At 31.8% G+C, this 19,977-nt stretch overlaps 2 protein-coding genes across 2 annotated transcripts in view; both read right to left on the bottom strand.

The window, feature by feature from the left end:
- LOC136969518 (short-chain dehydrogenase/reductase family 9C member 7-like) overlaps window positions 1-13,224 on the bottom strand; it is a 35,041-nt gene extending 21,817 nt beyond the window's left edge. Inside the window, exon 1 of the mRNA XM_067263711.1 lies at window positions 13,055-13,224. The gene's annotated coding sequence lies outside the window, so the exon portion shown is untranslated. The remainder of the gene's footprint in view (window positions 1-13,054) is intronic.
- LOC136969511 (estradiol 17-beta-dehydrogenase 2-like) lies at window positions 5,840-13,191 on the bottom strand. Its single transcript, XM_067263689.1, has 5 exons — window positions 12,923-13,191; window positions 11,494-11,703; window positions 11,197-11,382; window positions 10,327-10,459; window positions 5,840-6,161 (listed from the first exon to the last, which is right to left on the bottom strand). The coding sequence occupies exons 1-5, from the start codon at window positions 13,044-13,046 to the stop codon at window positions 5,846-5,848; spliced, it is 969 nt and encodes a 322-aa protein (XP_067119790.1). The 5' UTR covers window positions 13,047-13,191; the 3' UTR covers window positions 5,840-5,845.
- Window positions 13,225-19,977: the final 6,753 nt, after the last annotated feature.

Here is a 19,977-nt window from a genome sequence, read left to right as displayed (position 1 = left end):
TTTTAATCTCTGCTCTTAATCTCAGTCGATTTGCACGTTTCTACCTATCGAAAAACCTCGATTTTAGTCACTTTTCGTTTTTTTCCTAGTGTCTACAATTCCCATTAGAGGGGATGTTGGTCGACGTGCTCGGGTATAAATAAGGGCCCCCAGGAGCTGGGGTGGTTCTTCTATCGGAGAACATAGCCAAGAGGCTGAAATCTCCACATCAACCCTCAGACAAGACACGGGGTGGTTCTTTATAAAGAATATAATTAGTCCATGTCGGCCGAAGCATTATTTTTCAAATAGCTTCTCAATGTTACTTGAATAATAGTGAAGTAGTTGTTTCGCTAGATGTGCTGTATGGCAATAATTGCTCCATTATATAGGCCTATATATGCTGTATCTTATAGTTGTCATCATCACTTTTCATATAATCTGTAAGCATGAGCAACCTTCCGCCACCAACTTTCCTCCTAATATGCAATCATCGGGTCTTTGGCAATGTAATATTTTATTTTCCTGCTTTCTGTCTCGTACCATTAATCAGCCGATATTCGTGACAAAAAAACGTTCAAACTGAGCTTGACTAGTGAAAAAAAACGACAGTAAACTATATAGACCATTACTAGTTTGCGTATCATCAGAGCGTATTATTTTACTACCTAGTGTATTGGTGGTCACACAATACGTTGGAACTCTGCAGGTGTAAAGTCTGCAGCTCCAAGAGAACATGTATGCGGCCTGACGGAAGCTTAAAAAATTCTCTTGCCTCCTGCACGCAGGAAAGGTTGCTCAAAACTGATGTAAGAATTATTCGAAGTGATGACAATACTTCTGTCATTTTCAAGATCAGAAGAATATTATTTTACTTCGTTTGTGTTAAAAATTTGTTTATGTAACTGTACGTTTTAGGAAATAAATCATTAAAATTTATTCTAAAATGAATTTCTTACAATGTTTGAGTCCTTATCCTTACATCCTTTATTCCAACCAGGAACCACTAAACAGCAGGCGACTTTGAAGCAAAAAACTTCTGAAACGACAGACAAACACTATCAGACGATTACACACAATTTAAAAATGATCCCAACGCCGACCTGTTATTGTAGGCTACGGCGTCTACAAACATTAAAAATCGCTAAAAATCACTCACGACAGCATCTTGTTATATAGTCGACATTACAGCTGAGAGTCCTCTGGCGGATTCGGGCAATCCAGAAACAGCAGGCTTCGAAGTCTCCTGCTGTTTAGTGGTTCTTGGTTGGAATAAAGGATGTAAGGATAAGGACTCAAACATTGTTTGTATTACCTTAAGAAATTCATTTTAGAATTTAATAATAATCCTGGGCTAAGATGTACAATTATGTTACATTTTAGTTTTTAAATATTGTGCGAATAATAATTTTTACTTTCCCGGCTGTTATACAGAGGGACGATCCAGCAAAAAATGACATCCCCAGATTTTTACATTTTTGGACTTAGGACACCTTGAAACGTCGAGAAATGCCAATAAAGAGGGGAGGGGGGTTCTGTATATATGGACGTTTGTGTATGTGGCATGATTTCGTTCACCCTGTTTGAAGCTGTGCTTTTTGTCGAAAATTTCTGAAATTTTGCAAGGAGGTTTATTAGAGGAATTGATGATATTAAATTTTGGTGGTTATAGGTCACGGGTAGGGAGATAATGGGGTCGTGTGTATTTCCAGTAGGGTCGGACTTAACGATTTTACACATTATTAGCATTTAAATTTTTTTGTAAAACTCATCCCTATCCTCAAAACTAAGCTTTTTGCCATTTTCTAATGGTTAAAAGTAAAACAAGTTTTTTAATAATATATGATAACATTTGGCGTTATCTATTACAGTCCGAACCAATCTCTAACAGAGTACAGTGCGACTGTAATAGATAATAAAGACAGAAATTTTTCCAGTTCAATGAGAGTGACCGAAAAGTTGTAAATTTTGGAAATTTCCGTAGACCCTGGTCCTAAAACGAATTAGTTAGAAAACAAATGACGGACAATCTATTAATTATTGTTAATTGTCTACTTGGACTTTACTTATTAATAGGACTTTATACTGGTGTTTAAAGATTGGCACAGTAATGAGAGTTAGTTCAGGAAAGAACAAAATTTCTTTATTATATCACCTGTAGTAATTTGTTAAGTTTAACATATTTAGATTTTTATAGCTATGGCGAGAAACGTTTAAAATGTACAAGAACCCTGTCGCGTCCTTTGAGGTATGCGAGTGATGCGACAAAAGAGCATTTGACATTGACCGGTATCGGCACCCTCGGAATTTGGCAGCCCGCGTACATGCACCTACCAGGACCGTCTCTGGGTACGTTCGTTAAGTCAAACGAGTTAAACGAGAATGACGTCATCGTTATTCTTGTTTTGTTACACTTTTCGAACGATTCATTATAACTAAATGGCTGTTTCTAAAATCGAAGATATGAATGTTGCTAGTGCAGCCTTATCCAAAATATTTTTCTTAGGTTGCTTCGGATGGACAGTTATTTCAATCATTTCACCTTTTAATTCACAATTTAAACACTCGAGTAGATCTAGAAACATCGATATCGTCGGGCGCCATTTTCTTAACGAAGTAAACTAACTCTTTCCTTCGTGAGCTTCGTTAGAGTTTCGTTCGATACGTCAACACCGCGGAGCATGCGCACTGAGCGAGACTACTACTTTTCGAACGATTCGTTACTAACGCGTTTAACTCGTTCGACTTAACGAACGTACCCTCTGATTCCATCCATTAGTCACTCGTAGGGAGCTATTTGACTAAGTGGATTGTTTTAAGATGTAAAAAGTAAAGATTTTGTGTTATTTTTATGTACGTTTCTTTACAAAGCTATATTTAATTAACAATAATACACAAACACCTAATTACTTGCTGAGCTTGCTTATATCTTTATTTTCAAACGTTTTCAACCTAGTTATTATAGGTCATCCTCAGGAAAAATTTATTTCAATGTTATCACATTCTTCCTGAGGATGACCTATAATAACTAGGTTGAAAACGTTTGAAAATAAAGATATAAGCAAGCTCAGCAAGTAATTAGGTGTTTGTGTATTATTGTTGGTAAAAATGCTGAGGAAGTAAGGATTATATTTAATTATAATTTTCTTTAAAAATATATTCATACAATTGAAGAATATTTTGTACCAGGTACGAGTATGTACTGTAGAGTACATCCACCACACATTTTATTTCACCAAGTAAGTTTTTATTATTTTATTTATAATTTTAGCCCTTATATCGTGGTTAGCGATTCAGAATGTAATTGTGATATTAAAAATACATTTAGAGAAGTCTACGGTTTTTACTGGCTTATCGAACAAATACGAATAAAACCAAGATCATCACTGACGAGCAATTAACTGGTTGTCCCTGGAAGTCGGCTTCTCACAGAAACACAGCTTCCCTATCATCAAATATCACTGCACGCCACTGTGTAATACCCACGTTAATACAATACAATACTATGTAAGCTGAAGAATTTAAAAATATATATATTTTATTCATTATTATTTTGACGTTCAGACATTACTTTTAATGTTTATAAATTCAAGTAAATGTACATTAGTTGTTAATAGGAGAAAATTACCTGTTAAATTAGAACTGTCAATTTTAAATTTAAAGTTAATTAAAAATACCTACAAAATATATGATGTTTTATCAAACGTACAAAAGTAATATGAATTGAGCACAATTCTTATTTATTTATAAATTTCTGAAAATGTAATATGCGAAAATATTTATATATTTCTTTCCTGTTTTGAAGTAACAAGTATTTCTATATAAATTAAGAATAATTTATATATAAGGATAATTTATCTATTTACAATGTAAATAGATAATTTATCTATTTACATCGTAAAACATGAAGTTAAAAAGGGAGCTTAGCGACGCATCTAAGAACTAAAGTGGAGTACATATACTGGCAGAATCACTTTATATTTCGGCTCTTCTCTATCTCATAGGTGATGTTATCTATAAATTCAATACTAAATCGTCAAATGTGCTGCGTAGTGGCAATAGACTCTGACACTGCGCAACTACAGGTTTATAATCAGTATGCATTCTAGTTTTTTGTATTGCTCATAACCTTGAAAAGTAAAACATCAATTAATTCAGAAAAATTATAGAGAAATAACTCTATTGATGCATGCATTAATTATTAAATTAGAAGCAATTGCATACACTAATATAACGCATGCAATTGCTTTTAAATTGAGCTATCGTTTTAATTCGTAATTTTAACATTAAATATTAAATGATGGTTATAAATTTTCCTTATTTCTTTTAACATTCAGCAAATACTACAGATTTAATTGTTGAATTAAAAACATGATTTACCAGTTAGGTAAGTTACGTACAGAAACTCAAAACGATGTTTATCGATGTAGTTAGCCTGGAGAGCAGTTTGAGCAGTAATATGTCATAACTGAAAGATTATAAGTAAAATATAGTTGATAAAAAAAATATGATGAAAAGTACAAATAAAAAAAAAAGTGTAATAAAAAAACTATTTCTTGGAAAATATAATTAACTCTCAGATAAGACATAATCAAAAAACGCTAAATCTTTGATGCTTAATAACAAAGAGGTATTTTGATATTTTTCGGTGCAGAGTTGAACTCGGATAACTTTTCCATAGTTCAACCGAAATTCACTAAACTCTGCAGAAATATGAAGCAACTGTCAGGCTTTATATTCCAAAAACAGCACCCAAAAATGTCAAAATACCACTTTGTTATTAAGCGTTTTTCGATTATATTTTATCTGAGAGTTAATTATATTTTCCGAGAAATAATTTATGGACATGCCAGGGTTCTACTGAGTATTTTGACACCAAAATCATCAAACTCTAACGAGAGAATTTTTTAAAAATTCAGACATAAAACCGCAAAAGTCATCCCAGAAGCCTGCGCTCGCTTATTGCTCGCCCAGGCAAAAATCCTTTGCTTAGCTTTTAATCCAATTTTTCATTTGTAAATATTTGATATTATTTTATGTAGCACAAAATTCATGTGTATAAGATATAAGATATCAGTTATAGAATTTAGAAGAACTTTGCAGTTTATGGCGAAATTTAAAAATTAGTTTCTTTAAAAGTCAAGAGAAAAATGCTTTAAGGAAAATTTCTGCTTTGCTGCATTAGGTAAATTCATGCATTCAAAATAGAACTTATTTACGGACAGATGGTTACAGATGATTAATTCTGCTTATCTTTTTCCAACTCTTAAATCTTGATATAGAAACTTGATTGTATAGTAAATACGTGTTCTTACAAATAAAGGAATCGATAATAATCATTTAAATGCATCGCTGTAGTAGGGATCCGAATCGTTTCAGAAATACATTTTACTATGTTTACAATTGCTATTTTGTGCATGTTCTTTTGAAACTCTACTTGGAAAATTTGTTTACATTGTTGAATAAACTGACAAAAATATCTGCTGTCTTAGTAATAATAATGTTGGCACACTCAGTCGACTTGTACTACGAAGAAGCTTTGCGTTCGTTTAACTAATTTAAAATAACGCTTAATTTTAAATTTGACATAATTTTTTTGTTAAATTGATCAATCAAACAAATATTATTATGAACCTTGACTTTTTAGTTTTTTCCCCTTAAAGATGTACGTCCCGGACGTTCAGCGCCGCTTTCATGTAAGCCTAGAAGTTTGACAATGGCAATTTGGAATGTCGAGCATGATTCCACTGACTTCCCAAAACACCATTGTCAAACTTCTAGGCTTACAGGAAAGCGGCGCTGAACGTCCGACGTACACGTTTTCGCGTTTAAAACTTCGGCCTCAATCTCGCTATTATATTTGTATTTAACTTTTAAATTTCAAATTTTCTAAGGCATCTCGGACTGAAGGAGGAAATAAATATGCTATACACACGTAAATCTTACAAGGAAGATTACCCGGTCGATAATATAAATTTGGAGCTGGTGAAGTAATTGCATCTTCTAAACACCAAATTACATCTTCGACTCTATTACATTTCAATAAATTAACAACAAAACTACAATTTTCGACAAATGTTTGCATGTATTTTTCTCCAAGAGCCGAAGTATTTTTTGGGTTGGCATTCTTCCACGAATGTTTCATAGAGAGCAGCATACTTTCGTTAGAAGTTAATGGAGTGCTGTAAATATTAGAATAAAGATTAATACTATTTTATAAATTTTGTATAAGTTAAAATACACATTTATATATCTTCATTTAATATAAATTAAGAATTCAATTAAAGAATTTGATTTATTAATATAACTGGTATGGATTTATTATCTTTTTATGAATTCTAAGATAAAATTTCCAAAAATTTTATAACAAAACAGTTTTCATTCGCGTTGACTGCAACGAAGATAAAAATAAGATTCGAATCATCTCTTTAATTACACATAGAAAATAGAGAGAATCTGGATTAGATTTGATTCTGGCAATAAGACGATTGCTTGTCAAAAATTTACTGAGTTCAATCACTTGTATTGAAAGATTGTAAATGAATACAGTAGTGAACCGAAAATCGGAATCAATTGGGGACTGGGGTTGTTCAGATTAGGGATTTGTTCCGATTACGGTTTATGTACGAAAAAAAATATATTAACCTGTCCGATGTTCAAATTTTTCTCCGTTGCGTGTCGCTTCGTGTTGAATTTTCGTCGATTTTAAGCCTAACGAAAATTTTTATAATAATAATCGAGGCTATTGTATCGTTAAAAATTATTTCTTTATTTTGTACAAACAAAATAAATATATTAAAGAATATAAAAACATGAAAATTATACTTTAGAAGTAAATTTAGTATCAAAAACGTTCGATTCAGCACGACACAGTCCGACTGAAAATCGTGCCGATTACCGGCGATTCCGATTACCGGGGTGCCGATTTACGAGTCTCTACTGTATTTACATTTTACTATCCAGGCTATTATGTATATAACACGAAAAAGTATTTTAAGACCCCTGAAACCAGAAATATATTAAAAAACAATCTCCTAACGCGTGTGGTTAGTGTGAGTAATCTTTTTTAAAATCTTTACAGAAATTATTTGTATATTATGCTAAACTTTCTTAAAATAATCCCCTTTCGCTATCTTTGCGCTTGGGAGAAACTCGGAAAATTTACGTATTGCCGCAGAACTACCGAGCAATTTAAAAATGCCCTTTTCGGAATAAATTAATTTATTTTACTGTAAACATCTCAACGGAACTAATGCACCAAATGCATATACTAGTGCAACGCTGATAAGATCTGTTTTGTACCGAAGTGTTAAAGTGAATACCCTGTATATATGAGTTCGTCTTTAGTCCTTTCTCATTTACTTTTTTAAAGTATTTACATTTTAATTTATATTATTACACTTCTATATGAAGTTTTTAACTCATATCTTGTAAGTTAATAACTTTCTGGTAGTTTACCTCTTTTATACATAATGACTTTCAGAGTACTATTTAGAAACACTAATAATCAGTTTCTAAAATAGTTCTTACTAAACACCTATTTTATCTTATTCTAGTTCTTTACAGCAAATAAGAGCTAAGTGATCAAATTTTGAAACTGTCATGTAGTATAGCATTAAAATCTTTTTGGGCTGTAATTTGAAAAAATTGTAAACTCATAAATTCCCACTGTCTGTATGTCTTATCTTAATCTCGAGAACGGAGTTGTTAGAGGGTAAAAGTCGAAACTAGATATGGAAACCTTAGGGGTAGGAGGCCCCGATTAACTATAGATAAACTTCCGACACAAACTGAAAGTTATATATTTCAATTAAAAAATGTTTCCGTGAAAGGTGTTAGATGACCGGCACGATTCTCTTGTTAAAGGAAAAGAATGGTGTATAGAGGCAAAACACTGCTAATTTAAGGTGAAGAGCACATATTTTATATTAAATAAATTAAAGATATGATTAAAAATTACAACCCAGCATTGTGACGATGTCACAATAAATACTTGCCAGTTCTATTTAATTTCTTTTCAAGATTATTTTATAACTTATTATACAGTAGTTATTCCATTTTTGATTCTTTCTGCCTCTTAGTATCCTACTAAGGACGGCCGGATGGCCGAGCGGTCAAGGTGGTAGCCTACCGCTCTGGGGGACCCGGGATCGAATCCGAACGGGTCGAAAATCCCCAGGAATTTTTCGGGGGGTGGTCCGTTCGGATATGTCGGGCCCCGTCCCTCACCACCCGGTCGCCCCATTGTGGGCCTGGCCGAACCCATAATGGGCCTTCTAAAAGAGGCCCTCTTAGTGCCCACAGGGTGGAAAGAGTTACAAAAAAAAAAAAAGTATCCTACTAAGTGAGATTTCTTTCTGTTTCTCATGGGTTCAGTTAGGCCCAAAGCGGGGAATGCCAGATGGTAAGGAATTGCTCCCGATATACAGGGTGGGCCAGCGAAAACGAAACGGCAGAGTGTTCGTGTTCGTCCAAGCAAATCGCTCGGACAAGTCGATTTTACTCTCGAGGGAACATCTTATGCAATAAAGTTTTTGCAATTCTGAATATTAACTAAACAAACATTTTTTTCGAAATAAATGTTTGTTTAGTTAATACAAAATAAATGAGTTTTTAAAATTTATTGTTGTGTGTTGTATTCGCCTGTTCCGTTTCTGCCGTTTCGTTTTCGCTGGCTCACCCTGTATATCCTGAACAAACTCTGTATAAATAAATTCTTGAATTGCTCGTTCAAATTCAATCCAAGGTTGATGAGAGTTATCTGCACTAAATTCAATTTAATGACGAGGTAACATCGTTAATTTTAATGGACGACTTTGAAACTGTTATTAGATACATTGAGAACTACACTTGCAGTATTGGTTGATTTATGAAATAGGAAACAAACTCGGCAACGCTGTAAAACGTAGTTTTCATTTCACTTGGCCTCTACATGTATATATATATATATACTTCTTACAAAAAATTATTTAGTATTAAATAAAAATTTTGCAAAGTGATAACTCATTACTACGAGTATTTTATTGATAAATTAAACATTATTTTACCACATCTTCTATCGTGAACATCTTAACAACAGATACAACTTTCAAACATATATTTAATGCTTTTAATTTACTGAAATGAACTGACAAAATATTCAAGAAAAATAATCAATTTATTTATGATGAAAAAAATTCAAAAACACTTTTGAGATTCAAGAGAAAATAACTTTCTATCACTTAGCTGTTTAATTTTAAAAATTACATATTAAAAAGCTTTTTACTTTTTTTAAAAATAAGAAAACATATACAACATTTTTGTGTTACTTAGAAGTGAAGTTTTGAGAAATAGTATCTATTTGTTAAGATAACACTGACTTTCATATTTTTTCTTTAGTCATAGTGAATCGTGAGAAAATGGCAAAACATTTGCGTAAGACTAATTCATTATGTAATGACGAACACGAAATGATAATATAATTGAGACAAGTAATTCTAAATATGTGACTATCAAAAATAAAAACAGTACCTATAAGAAAATATTTTAAGAAACATTAACGATTATCTACAAAATAAAATAACAATTAGGCTAGATCAAAGCATAGACTTTAATGAAAGAATTATAAATTGCTCATAATCGTAAGGTTATAGCAATTTCTTAGTCGTGATAAGATTTATATCAACAGTTGTTATATTCATCTGCATTTACTAATATTTGATATAATAGCACCAATTGTACCGTAAATGTTTTTGTAATACTGTATTTGAGAAATTGAAAATTTCGATGATTAATGCTTTTGGATTCATAGAGAATATTTTTTATTTACAAATCCAGACCTAGGAATTATCTTATACTTCAGTTAATATTACATTAAATTATTTTCATTAAAATTTTAATAGTTTAATGCTGGCAAGTGGTCCCTTAAAATGATACAGTACAGTATGCCTAGAAAAACTTGAGAATGTAAAAACTATACTAAAACGAGTAAATATTTTTTGTGATAGCGTCACAACGCCGGGCTGCAATTTTAAATTTATTTAATTTAAAACATGTGCTCGCCACCTCAAATTAGTAGTGCCCCTATACATTATGCTTTTCTTCTTAGATAGATGACAGGCACACCTTTCAGGGAAAAATTTTTGAATTGAAATTCGTGACTTTCGGTTTACATCGGACGTTCTTATATAGTTAATCGGGACCTTCTGTCCCTAATTTGTCCATATCTGGTCTCGATATCCATATATTATAACTCCCTTCATGAGATTAAGGAAGGACAGACGACAATGGGAATTTATAGGTTTAATATATTTTTTCAAATTGCAGCCCAATAACTACGAACTTTAAAATTTAAGAATATGAATTTACCTGTAGAAGAAAGGCTGAACATTTATAACTTTAATATTCCATTTTTTCATTTCCAAACGAATTCCATCCGAGAAAGTCGATGCCGCCGATTTACTCATACAATATGGTACCATTGTGGGTGTTCTTATGACTCCTAAATTAAAATTATAGTTTAAATTTCACATAAAGTTAAATACTCGTACTACGTTTTTAATTATTTTCTATAGATCGTGTCTTATGTTAATATTTTGTATATGGTTATATTTATTAATTAATATTCTCACAATAAAACTATTCTTTTTTCAATTTATTTTTGACTCTATCTTATATCGAAATTAATACACTATACATTTTTATTTTACGAATAAGTGTTATCCGCGAATTCGTCTTTATGTGAATAGTTAGGTTACTTCCAATGCCATTGAATCTTACTCTTAAGGCAGCAAACCGTGCTTCTCCAGCTTCTTACATTCCAAACAAGAAATGTCAAATGATACTCACTGGAAAATACACAGATTTGCGTATATGTTTTCAAGTACTGTGCTCGATACGATATAGGAACATTTTGCTTTGTATATTCGGAAACACCAGACTAAAATGTTATTCATTATACCGTAGTAGAAACATAAATAAAACGTTTTTAAATACGCGTTAAAGTTTTCTTGTTAATTGTAAATAGTTGTATAAGATAACCTCTTATACAACTAGCATTCATCTAACAAGTAAGATTACTTGGCGAGGAGCACGAATTTACGCTGAATTTCGGTTTATGCTGTACGTGCTGACACTCAGGCCCCACATAAAATAAGACCATAATGCAATAATATTACTTTGTTCGTCCATAAATGGAATAGTTAATAGCTTAATTAAAAAGAAAATATATGAAATTACCAGCCATGCTTGTTAAATTGACAATTCTCCCTTCAGATTTTCGAAGAAGTGGCAAAAATTCTTGCGTTACTCGAACCATTCCAAATACATTAACGTTAAAAAGTTTTAAAATTGTTTCCATCGGAGTCCATTCCAATTCACCCCAATGCGCTATTCCAGCATTATTGACAACTCCCCATAAAACATCTAAGCAAAATGAAAAAAATATATGTATACATATTTTATGTAAAAATTTGCTCAAATATTTAATATTCTCATGAAAATAATGATTAATTATAAAATTTGTTTTAATGTTACCATCAACTTTCAGACTGATTTCTACAGTTTTAGCTGCGTCTTTTACACTTTGTTCGTTGGTGACGTCGAGTGGAACGATTTCGATCTTCGAAGAGAAAGCTTTTAATTTATTGGCACCGTCACCTTCTGGAAAGAGACAACCCGCAAACACACGATAGTTCCTTTCTGCCATGCGTTGAGCGAAAAGATGTCCAAATCCTGTATCGCATCCTAATAAAAACTTTATGTAACTTATCTGACTGTACGCATAATTTTATATTATCCATATAACAATATTTTAAAAGATTCAAATTTGTAAAAGTAACTTTGTTTTATCGTTACTAATGAGTTAATTCTAGATAAAACTTTTTTTTTTCAACTATTAAAATCACAATTTTCTCCGAGGAACAAGCAAATACAAATGCCAGTGGCTGAGTAGATAAAACAGAATGACGATGTGCCATAGGGTGCCTCCCGAGAAGCACCTCTTGGCAAATCTCTATTCTGTTTTTACCAAACTAAACCAATACAAATTGAGACGATTTTTTTGACGAAAATATAGCACTAAGAAATTCCAGATCTATATTACTTTAAAGAATGGTTAGGGATACATTCGTCCAAAACATTACACGGAAATATCGCGGAAAGAAAATTTCGTCTGCTGGAAACCTTTTACAAAACAGAGGTTATCGAGTCACAATTTTGCTTCCGCTTGTGGGAAAATGTTTACTGACGCTTATGAAATGTTGAAACAGGTGTAGTACACCAAAAAAGCCTTTTTAGGATCCAGGATTTGGAGACGATTCTGAAGAATGTCTAAAAGGATGGGCCATTATTACTATAATGTACATGTGCAAAGATATTAACAGAATCGATGGCAAACATTCAATAAATTCCATGGTAAATACTTCGAAAAAGGCGACAGTCGCTATGTCTCAGATTGCCAAAAAATCAATTTGTTTTAAATTTCCCTCGTATTAGTCTTCATGTAAGAAAACTTTTACAGTGAAGAAATTTTCACCTTACTCAACCTCGTAAACATAAATGTAGCATTTATAATCGCTACATATTAATTACATACCCGAGAAAGTGATATATAACAAGTTTATATTTAATTACTTGAAATAAATTTAGATTATTTTTATCGAACTTTCAGAACAAGTAAAATATACGAAACAAAAGAGATATAAAGTGGAAAGAGAAATGCTTTCAAACATTGATTATATTAAAATATATCGTATTTCATTTCTAGAGAATTGAAATATATAAAAAGTAAAATATTCTGTAATTTTAATGTTTATATTACCGTAAAATAATTAATTATCATAAAAGTATTTAGCAAATTTATAAATAAACAATATTGCAAGTAGATTTTAAAAATATTAAAAAATGTGACACAATAAAACTCTGTATTAAATTTTTAATCATTTATCATCCTATATAAACTTACCTGTGATAAATACAGCTTTGTTCTTGGAAGATAAAGGCTGCTGGTACGATTTGTATATTATATATCCGAAATATAACACCACTGACAGAACAAACAGATAAAAGTATTCTAGTATCGAAAACATCCTTTAACCTAAAATAGAAAACAAGACTACAGTTAAGTTTAATTACACTATTACTTTAAATGTTCTTTAAAGAATGTAATCTAAGGCATAATCTGGCAATGAAAATTTGAAGTATAAACGACCAGTGTATTATGTAAACATATCCGCTTATATCGCAACACACATAAACAGAACCATGGACTTTTGAAATGTAACGTTGTTCTAAAAATACAAAAATCATTCTGACTGTTACAATTGCAAAAACAATATTTAGAATGAAAAATCTCTAATAAAGAGAAGAATAAATCAAATAAATTATTAGATTTTTTACCAAACTTGTTAATATGAAAATTTTATTCAGTAATTTGTATTTAAATAAATAAAATTAATAGGTTACTATTTATTGAATTTATTTCTTATTGGTAGTGCGTTATCTTATATCGTAAGTGTAAGTTATAAATTTTAAAAATACTTAAATTTATATATAAGTTAATATTAAAACTTAAAATGTTTATGTATAATCAATCAATAATCCTTATTCGTAATAAGGAAACCTTGTTATAGGGAGGAATTTTATAAATCAATAAATATTGACATCAATCCAATAACATTAGAATTAACAATTAAATAATTTCACAATTAATCAAATTGAATAATAGTCATGCAATTCATTGACAATCTGAGTAAAAAAAATTGATAATTTTATACATATTCGTTTTTGATAAATTACTTAAAGTAGATCGATAATTTAAATCATTATTTATAGAAATTATATCTAAAGTTTGAAATTTTATTTGATAATTTTTTAAAGCAGTACAGTCTATGAGTAAATGAAGAGCAGAGAAATCACTACAATTACACCAATAAAAGTTTCTTGAAAAGTCAATAAATGGATTATTTATAATTAAAGAGTAGTGATTAAGTCACAGTTGAATTAAAGTACGTTTAATATTTAAAGTTGAGTTCGTAGTAATAATATTCAACTGTGTGGGAAAATTTAAAATATGCAGATACCAAGGATGATATGATGAATTAAGTATAGCATTTCTGTGATTAATCATCGCGAATGATTAATCACAGAACACTTGAAATAAATTTAGATTAATGCGAAACAGCTGAATCCATCATCATAGTATAAGCATCTTTCCAATTATCCATCGAATTATCGAATTATATTCTAAAAAATCCTGTGCATATACCAATTGATTTATTAAAAAACTGTACGTAATTGTCTTCTGTTTAATTAGAAGAAAATCATCCCGTAGTTTAACTTGAAAATTACGAACTTTTAAATCAATATAAGGTAGTAATGCTTTTCTTCTCATACGAGAATTAGCAACTAAATCGGCTGATATGTTTAAGTTTTGCCATTGACCCAATAATTTGTTTTGTTTTTGCTTACCAAAGGCTATCATAATATTATTTCTCAATTGAACTGATTTTAAAGTTAGACATTTAATATTAATTTTTGAGTGAGGAATATTATGAATTGATTTTATGTCTTCATTAATTTTGCATGGAATTTTTAATGAATGATTCAAAAAAGTCAATATATCCTCATTTTTCTCATCAGTGAAGATTTTTGAGTAGTTATATATTATTAGATAATTGTTTAATTTATTTTTCAGTGCGTCAATCTTAAATTGAAACAGTTTATTTTCATTTCTTAGTTTAATAAGTTCAGACCCGAGTTTTCCATTCCTGTCGTGGTTAATGTTACCTTAGGTAGCCAAGATGGCGGCTAGTCTCTGATTCCAGCAAGGAAACAGTGGGACGCACGTTCTAACCCAACCTAACCTATTCTAATAAATTACCATAATTATTAGCAACCAAATTATTAGAATAGGTTAGGTTAGGTTAGAACGTGCATCCCAGTTTCCTTGCTGGAATCAGAGACGAGCCGCCATCTTGGCTACCCAAGGTAACATTAACCCCTGTCGTTAATAGTATGAAGTTGACCCGTAAAGTCACTTATTTCGTTATGTATAGTATTAATTTCTTTACGGATGAAAGAAAATTGATTTTCTATTTTTATATTACTTAAAGTAATAAGATCAACTATCTTCGTCCAAAGGACTGTAGTTGTAATGTCTAATGATTCCAAATTTGAAGTTACAAGCGGAGGATTTAAAGTAAGATTTTCACTTATCGAGGTAGTCGATTCCACTTTTCGTGATTGAGTATATTCAGTAATCAAGTTATTTTTACCCTCTAGAGCCTTTGTATTATGTGAAGATTGCGTTGTACTGTACAGTTGATTAGAGATCTACCTCTCTTCGTTGGAGTTTTTTTGAAGCGGTCCAGGATTCGGCTCAATTCCAGCCATTAGTAATAATAATTGGGTCAAAGGTGAGAATATAATAGCAAAGGTAGAGAGAGTGGGCAGATGTCTGATGTTGCTGGGCAGTATGGCTTGAACAGTAGGCAGCAGTTCAATCTTTTCTAAGAAAGATACAGTATAATCAAGAAGACTCAAGCAGCTTAAGGAGTAACAAAAATCACATCTGAGAAATAAAGAACATTGAAGAGCTCATAATAGAACCCGAAACTGATCTGACGACAGAAGAACGCCAGGAACTCTTGAATGAAGAATACCAAGAAACTCGGCGAGATATGTTTTCTTCTGAAAAAGAAGATTAATGCCGATATCTACTCTTAAACATCTTTTGAAGAGTTGAGAGGATGTCAGAACAACGGTCTTAGAATGGCATCCAAATCAAGTTGAGGTTAATAGGCTTGGGATCTCCACAATTACAATGCTATTAATTACTTCTGGAAAATCCTGAAGAGAGAAAAGCAATCGACATTAGACAGATTCTTTAACCCCCATAAATGGAAAAAACATGACTAATAAAAATGCAAGACTGTGTATATATGTATTTTTACTATTACATATAAATAAACGTAGTAAGAAAGTATATATTTTTTATTTTTCGGGGTCTCCAGAACGAATTAATCAAATTCCCATAAAAACCTATGGTAAATCGATAATCGGTTAACGAACAATTCGGATAGCGAACAAAGTCTTGGAACGGATTGTGTTCGTTAACCGATCACTCACTGTATTATGATTATGCACAAACTTAATACTGAGGTAATATTGTAAATTAAATAATATTACAGTTTTATGGAGACTAAAATAGTGTATTAAATGAGGTTAAACAATTATGATTCAGGAGAAAAATAGAAAATGGAATTGGGAAGAAAACTGACATAGCCATAAAAGGATGTGGATGGTTGGACAAAAAGAGGTCAATTTTAACGAAAAACGAAGTCTGCAAAAGAACTATGAGGGATGCAAAAACTATAAGGTTAATTTAATGCAACCTCGTGAATTGTAACATGATTATTAAATTAATTATATAATTGCATATTAAATTTTATTGTTGAATACTGAAAATTTTAATCATAATAAAGTTAATGAAAGTTATCATGTATTGATATATTTATCAATATGTAAGAATAGTTATTTGTAATGAAAGTGATCATGTATCGTTATTAGGATTTCTATTAGGCCTATAAAAATCCAATGAGTTGCTCAAATCGGTAATCGGTCAAGAATCGACCCCCTAATATATTTACATTTTTGGACTCAACCATCTGTGGCGCCATCTGTTATGAGATCTTGTTTAAAAACTTTTTATATGATTAATTATCGTAAAATGGTTAAGTAGTTTAATTTGAGGGAAGAGATGAGTTTTTTTGAAGGGGGAATTGTAAACGCTAATAACGAGTAAAATCTTTAAGTTCGAACCCAGTCGAAATCAGACACTAGACCTATTTCTATCTCCCCACCTTTAACCATAAAAATTTAATAGCATCAATACCCTAAAACATAAACATCTCTGCAAACTAAGAAATTTTCGACAAAAGACAGGAATTAAACTTCAAACTGGGTGAACAAAATCGTGCCACCAAGACACGCACAAACAAAACTAAACATAGAATAATAAACATAAACAAAACCAAACAAACACAAACAAACAAACACACACACACACACACACACACAAGTATACAGTAATTGAGAGAAAAGAAGATAAATTAATTTATAAAAAAATATGTTAAACCTATACAAATTCCGAAAACAATTAACTATAAATCTGTTATTCCAATTAGTATGAAATATAATATATTTAAAATGTATATGGAAAAAATAAGACAAAGAACAGGTGAAACTGAAACCCAGAAAAAGGAAGAAGAAATAATCAAAATGTTCATTTTAAATGATTACCCCAAAAAATTGTTGAATAAATGGATTGAAAAACTAAATGATGATAAACAATCAAAGTTAAATGATAAGAAAAAAGTTTCGTCAAAATAAGGCATATCCCAAAGTTGTTTGAAAGGATTAAAAAGTATTGGATAGTAAAATTAATTTAATTCAGGAAAAAGTAAATACAACTAAATAACACCTACGTTATAGAAATGAAGAAAAACATGATGTAACAGAAGAAAAAGGAGCAGTATATTCCTTTAACTGTAATTGTAACCCGGAAAAAAATATATATTGGTGAAACAAAAAGGAAATTAAAAATAAGATTAAATGGACATCCAGCGATCAGGGGAAATTATGCAAATTCAGTAGTAGCCGAACACTGTAACTCAACCGATGTGAAATAGTATTAAATACGGTAAAAATAAGGAAAAAGGAAAAAAATAATGGGTGTACTATAGATTACTATCTATGGAATTTCGGGACTTTGAGTATATATCTGAACTGAGGGACCGAGACGAGTTCAATGGTACCTTACTTTTGGGCCGGCGGCAAAAAATAAAGTTATCATACTTTTTTCGGCGATCGCGCGATGATCGGGAGTCGCGTCGCTCTCTCCGCTAAGCCTATCGCGTGTTTAACAGGCAGTCCGGCAAGTCAGCCATATATACCTTCAACAGTGGCAGATGTTGAGCCCACTGATCGTCTACAGTTCGAGTTAAGTCCTTTTTGCACATCCTCGCTAGTCGATCTCGGGGGCTACGGCCCCTCAGTCTCGCTATCGCTCGCGGTCGGCTAATACTACGAGCCAACCGCGCTATCACCAAACCGCGCGATCGGGAGTCGCGATGCTTGAACAAAAGGAAAAAACTTTCGACTGTTCGTTCGACTGGCGTTCGACTGTTCGTGCTCCCGACGGACTCCCCGGCGTTCGACTGTTCGTGCTCCCGATGGACTCCCCCAAGAGGGAAGCTGCCGGCAAGCCGCCGATTGTTTAACGTCACTAGTTATTGATTCACGGTAGTTCTTGAACAAAAGAAAAAAACGGAAGTGGCGTTCGACTGTTCGTGCAATTTCTTGCCTTTCAGCGTGTTTTTGTAAATTTGTTTTCAGACTTTACCGCAAGATGGCAGCACTAGCAACTACGGTGCCGTCTGTACGAAAGCATTAAAAAAGTATTACTTAAAAACTATGATAACTTTCTTATTTTTCGTCTCCGGTCCAAAAGTGGGGTATCGTTGAACTTGTCTCCCCTTAGTTCACATATATACTCAAAGTCCCGAAATTCCATAGATAGTAATCTATAGTATTCCCAAAATAATTATAAACGACAATTATATGAACATATTAATATAATCAAACAAAAAAATAATAGAATGAATAATAATACCGGAAGAGAAATACACCAATCATGGAGAAGATTCATAGAGGGAGGGAAGAGTGTGACGTATAAAGAGAATGATCGAAACAGGTTGAGACGTAATGTAAGTCACCTTTACCACATTTCCAATTGTTCAAAATGAACAATTGGAAATGTGGTAAATTTAATGGTTAACTTAATAATTTATGTTTTAATATAGGAATTTGTCTAAAAAGTTACTGTTAATAATGTTTAAATTCAATTACTGGATAGAAATCGGAATGGAAAAAATTAGCCCCGAAATTGTAAGAATTTTTATATTACTGTCGGTAATTTTTTTTAAATTGTTGGGAAATTTCGTTAAAAAATTTTATATATTTTTTAAATTTTTATGTAGAATGTGTCATATAAATACCTGCTGATGAGGGACGAACAAGTCCGAAACGCAATATTAAAATGTATGTGTCCAGGTAAATTAAATAAAACAATAATTTTATAATCTATGAAACTGAGTTGCAGTATCCTTAATGCCAGTTTAATAGGTCCTGTTAATAGATACGTACTAGTGGACGAAATAAGATTATAAACCTTGTAAAATTTCAAATTTTCGACAAAACGCACAGAAGTTATTAAGCTTCAAAGAGGGTGAACAAAATTGTCCCCCCCCCACACACTAATATCCAAACACACAGAAATTACTCCCCGAATTTTTTTTTTTTTTTTCATTTCTAGACGTTTCAAGGTGTCCTGAGTCCAAAAATGTAAATATATTAGGGAGTCGTTTCTTGACCGATTACCACACTTTTCCGCTGTTATATATAACAGCCAAGGAAGTAACAATTACAAGTAAAGATCGATTTCATCGTTCTAATTCTATTCTTAACGACTATGAATAAAATACAGTAGAGCATCGATTATCCGACCCCGATTAACCGACTTATCGGTTAACCGACCGCGTTCTAGTCGGCAAATTCAAATGTCCGCTAGTGATGCGGCACTACAATATTCGGTTATGTCTTGGCTACTTTAATATTATTTTTGTTAAATTTTTGCATGTTTTAGCTGACAGCACTGGCTCGACCATGAAAGGGAGGCTAGTATTTAATCCAGGCCTAATACGCTATACTAATAATGTATTTTTTCATACTTTTCGGTTATCCGACTTTTCAGTTATCTGACCAACTCCAGTCCCCAATTAAGTCGGATAAACGATGCTCTACTGTAATAGCGTTAAAATCATCATCGAATTCTTCATTTCCCGAAATTTATGCAGTAGATAGAAAAGTTAATTGTATAAAATCCAAAATTTTAACAAAATAATAATTGTATACTTTTTTATTTTATTTATTTATGTCGGCAATTATAGAAAAATTTCT

This window comes from Centruroides vittatus, unplaced genomic scaffold (genome assembly GCF_030686945.1).
Source record: "Centruroides vittatus isolate TY-2023 unplaced genomic scaffold, ASM3068694v2 contig_1035, whole genome shotgun sequence".
Classification (NCBI taxonomy): domain Eukaryota; kingdom Metazoa; phylum Arthropoda; class Arachnida; order Scorpiones; family Buthidae; genus Centruroides; species Centruroides vittatus.
Note: the sequence above shows the minus strand (reverse complement) of the source record. Positions and strands in the feature narration are given on the sequence as shown.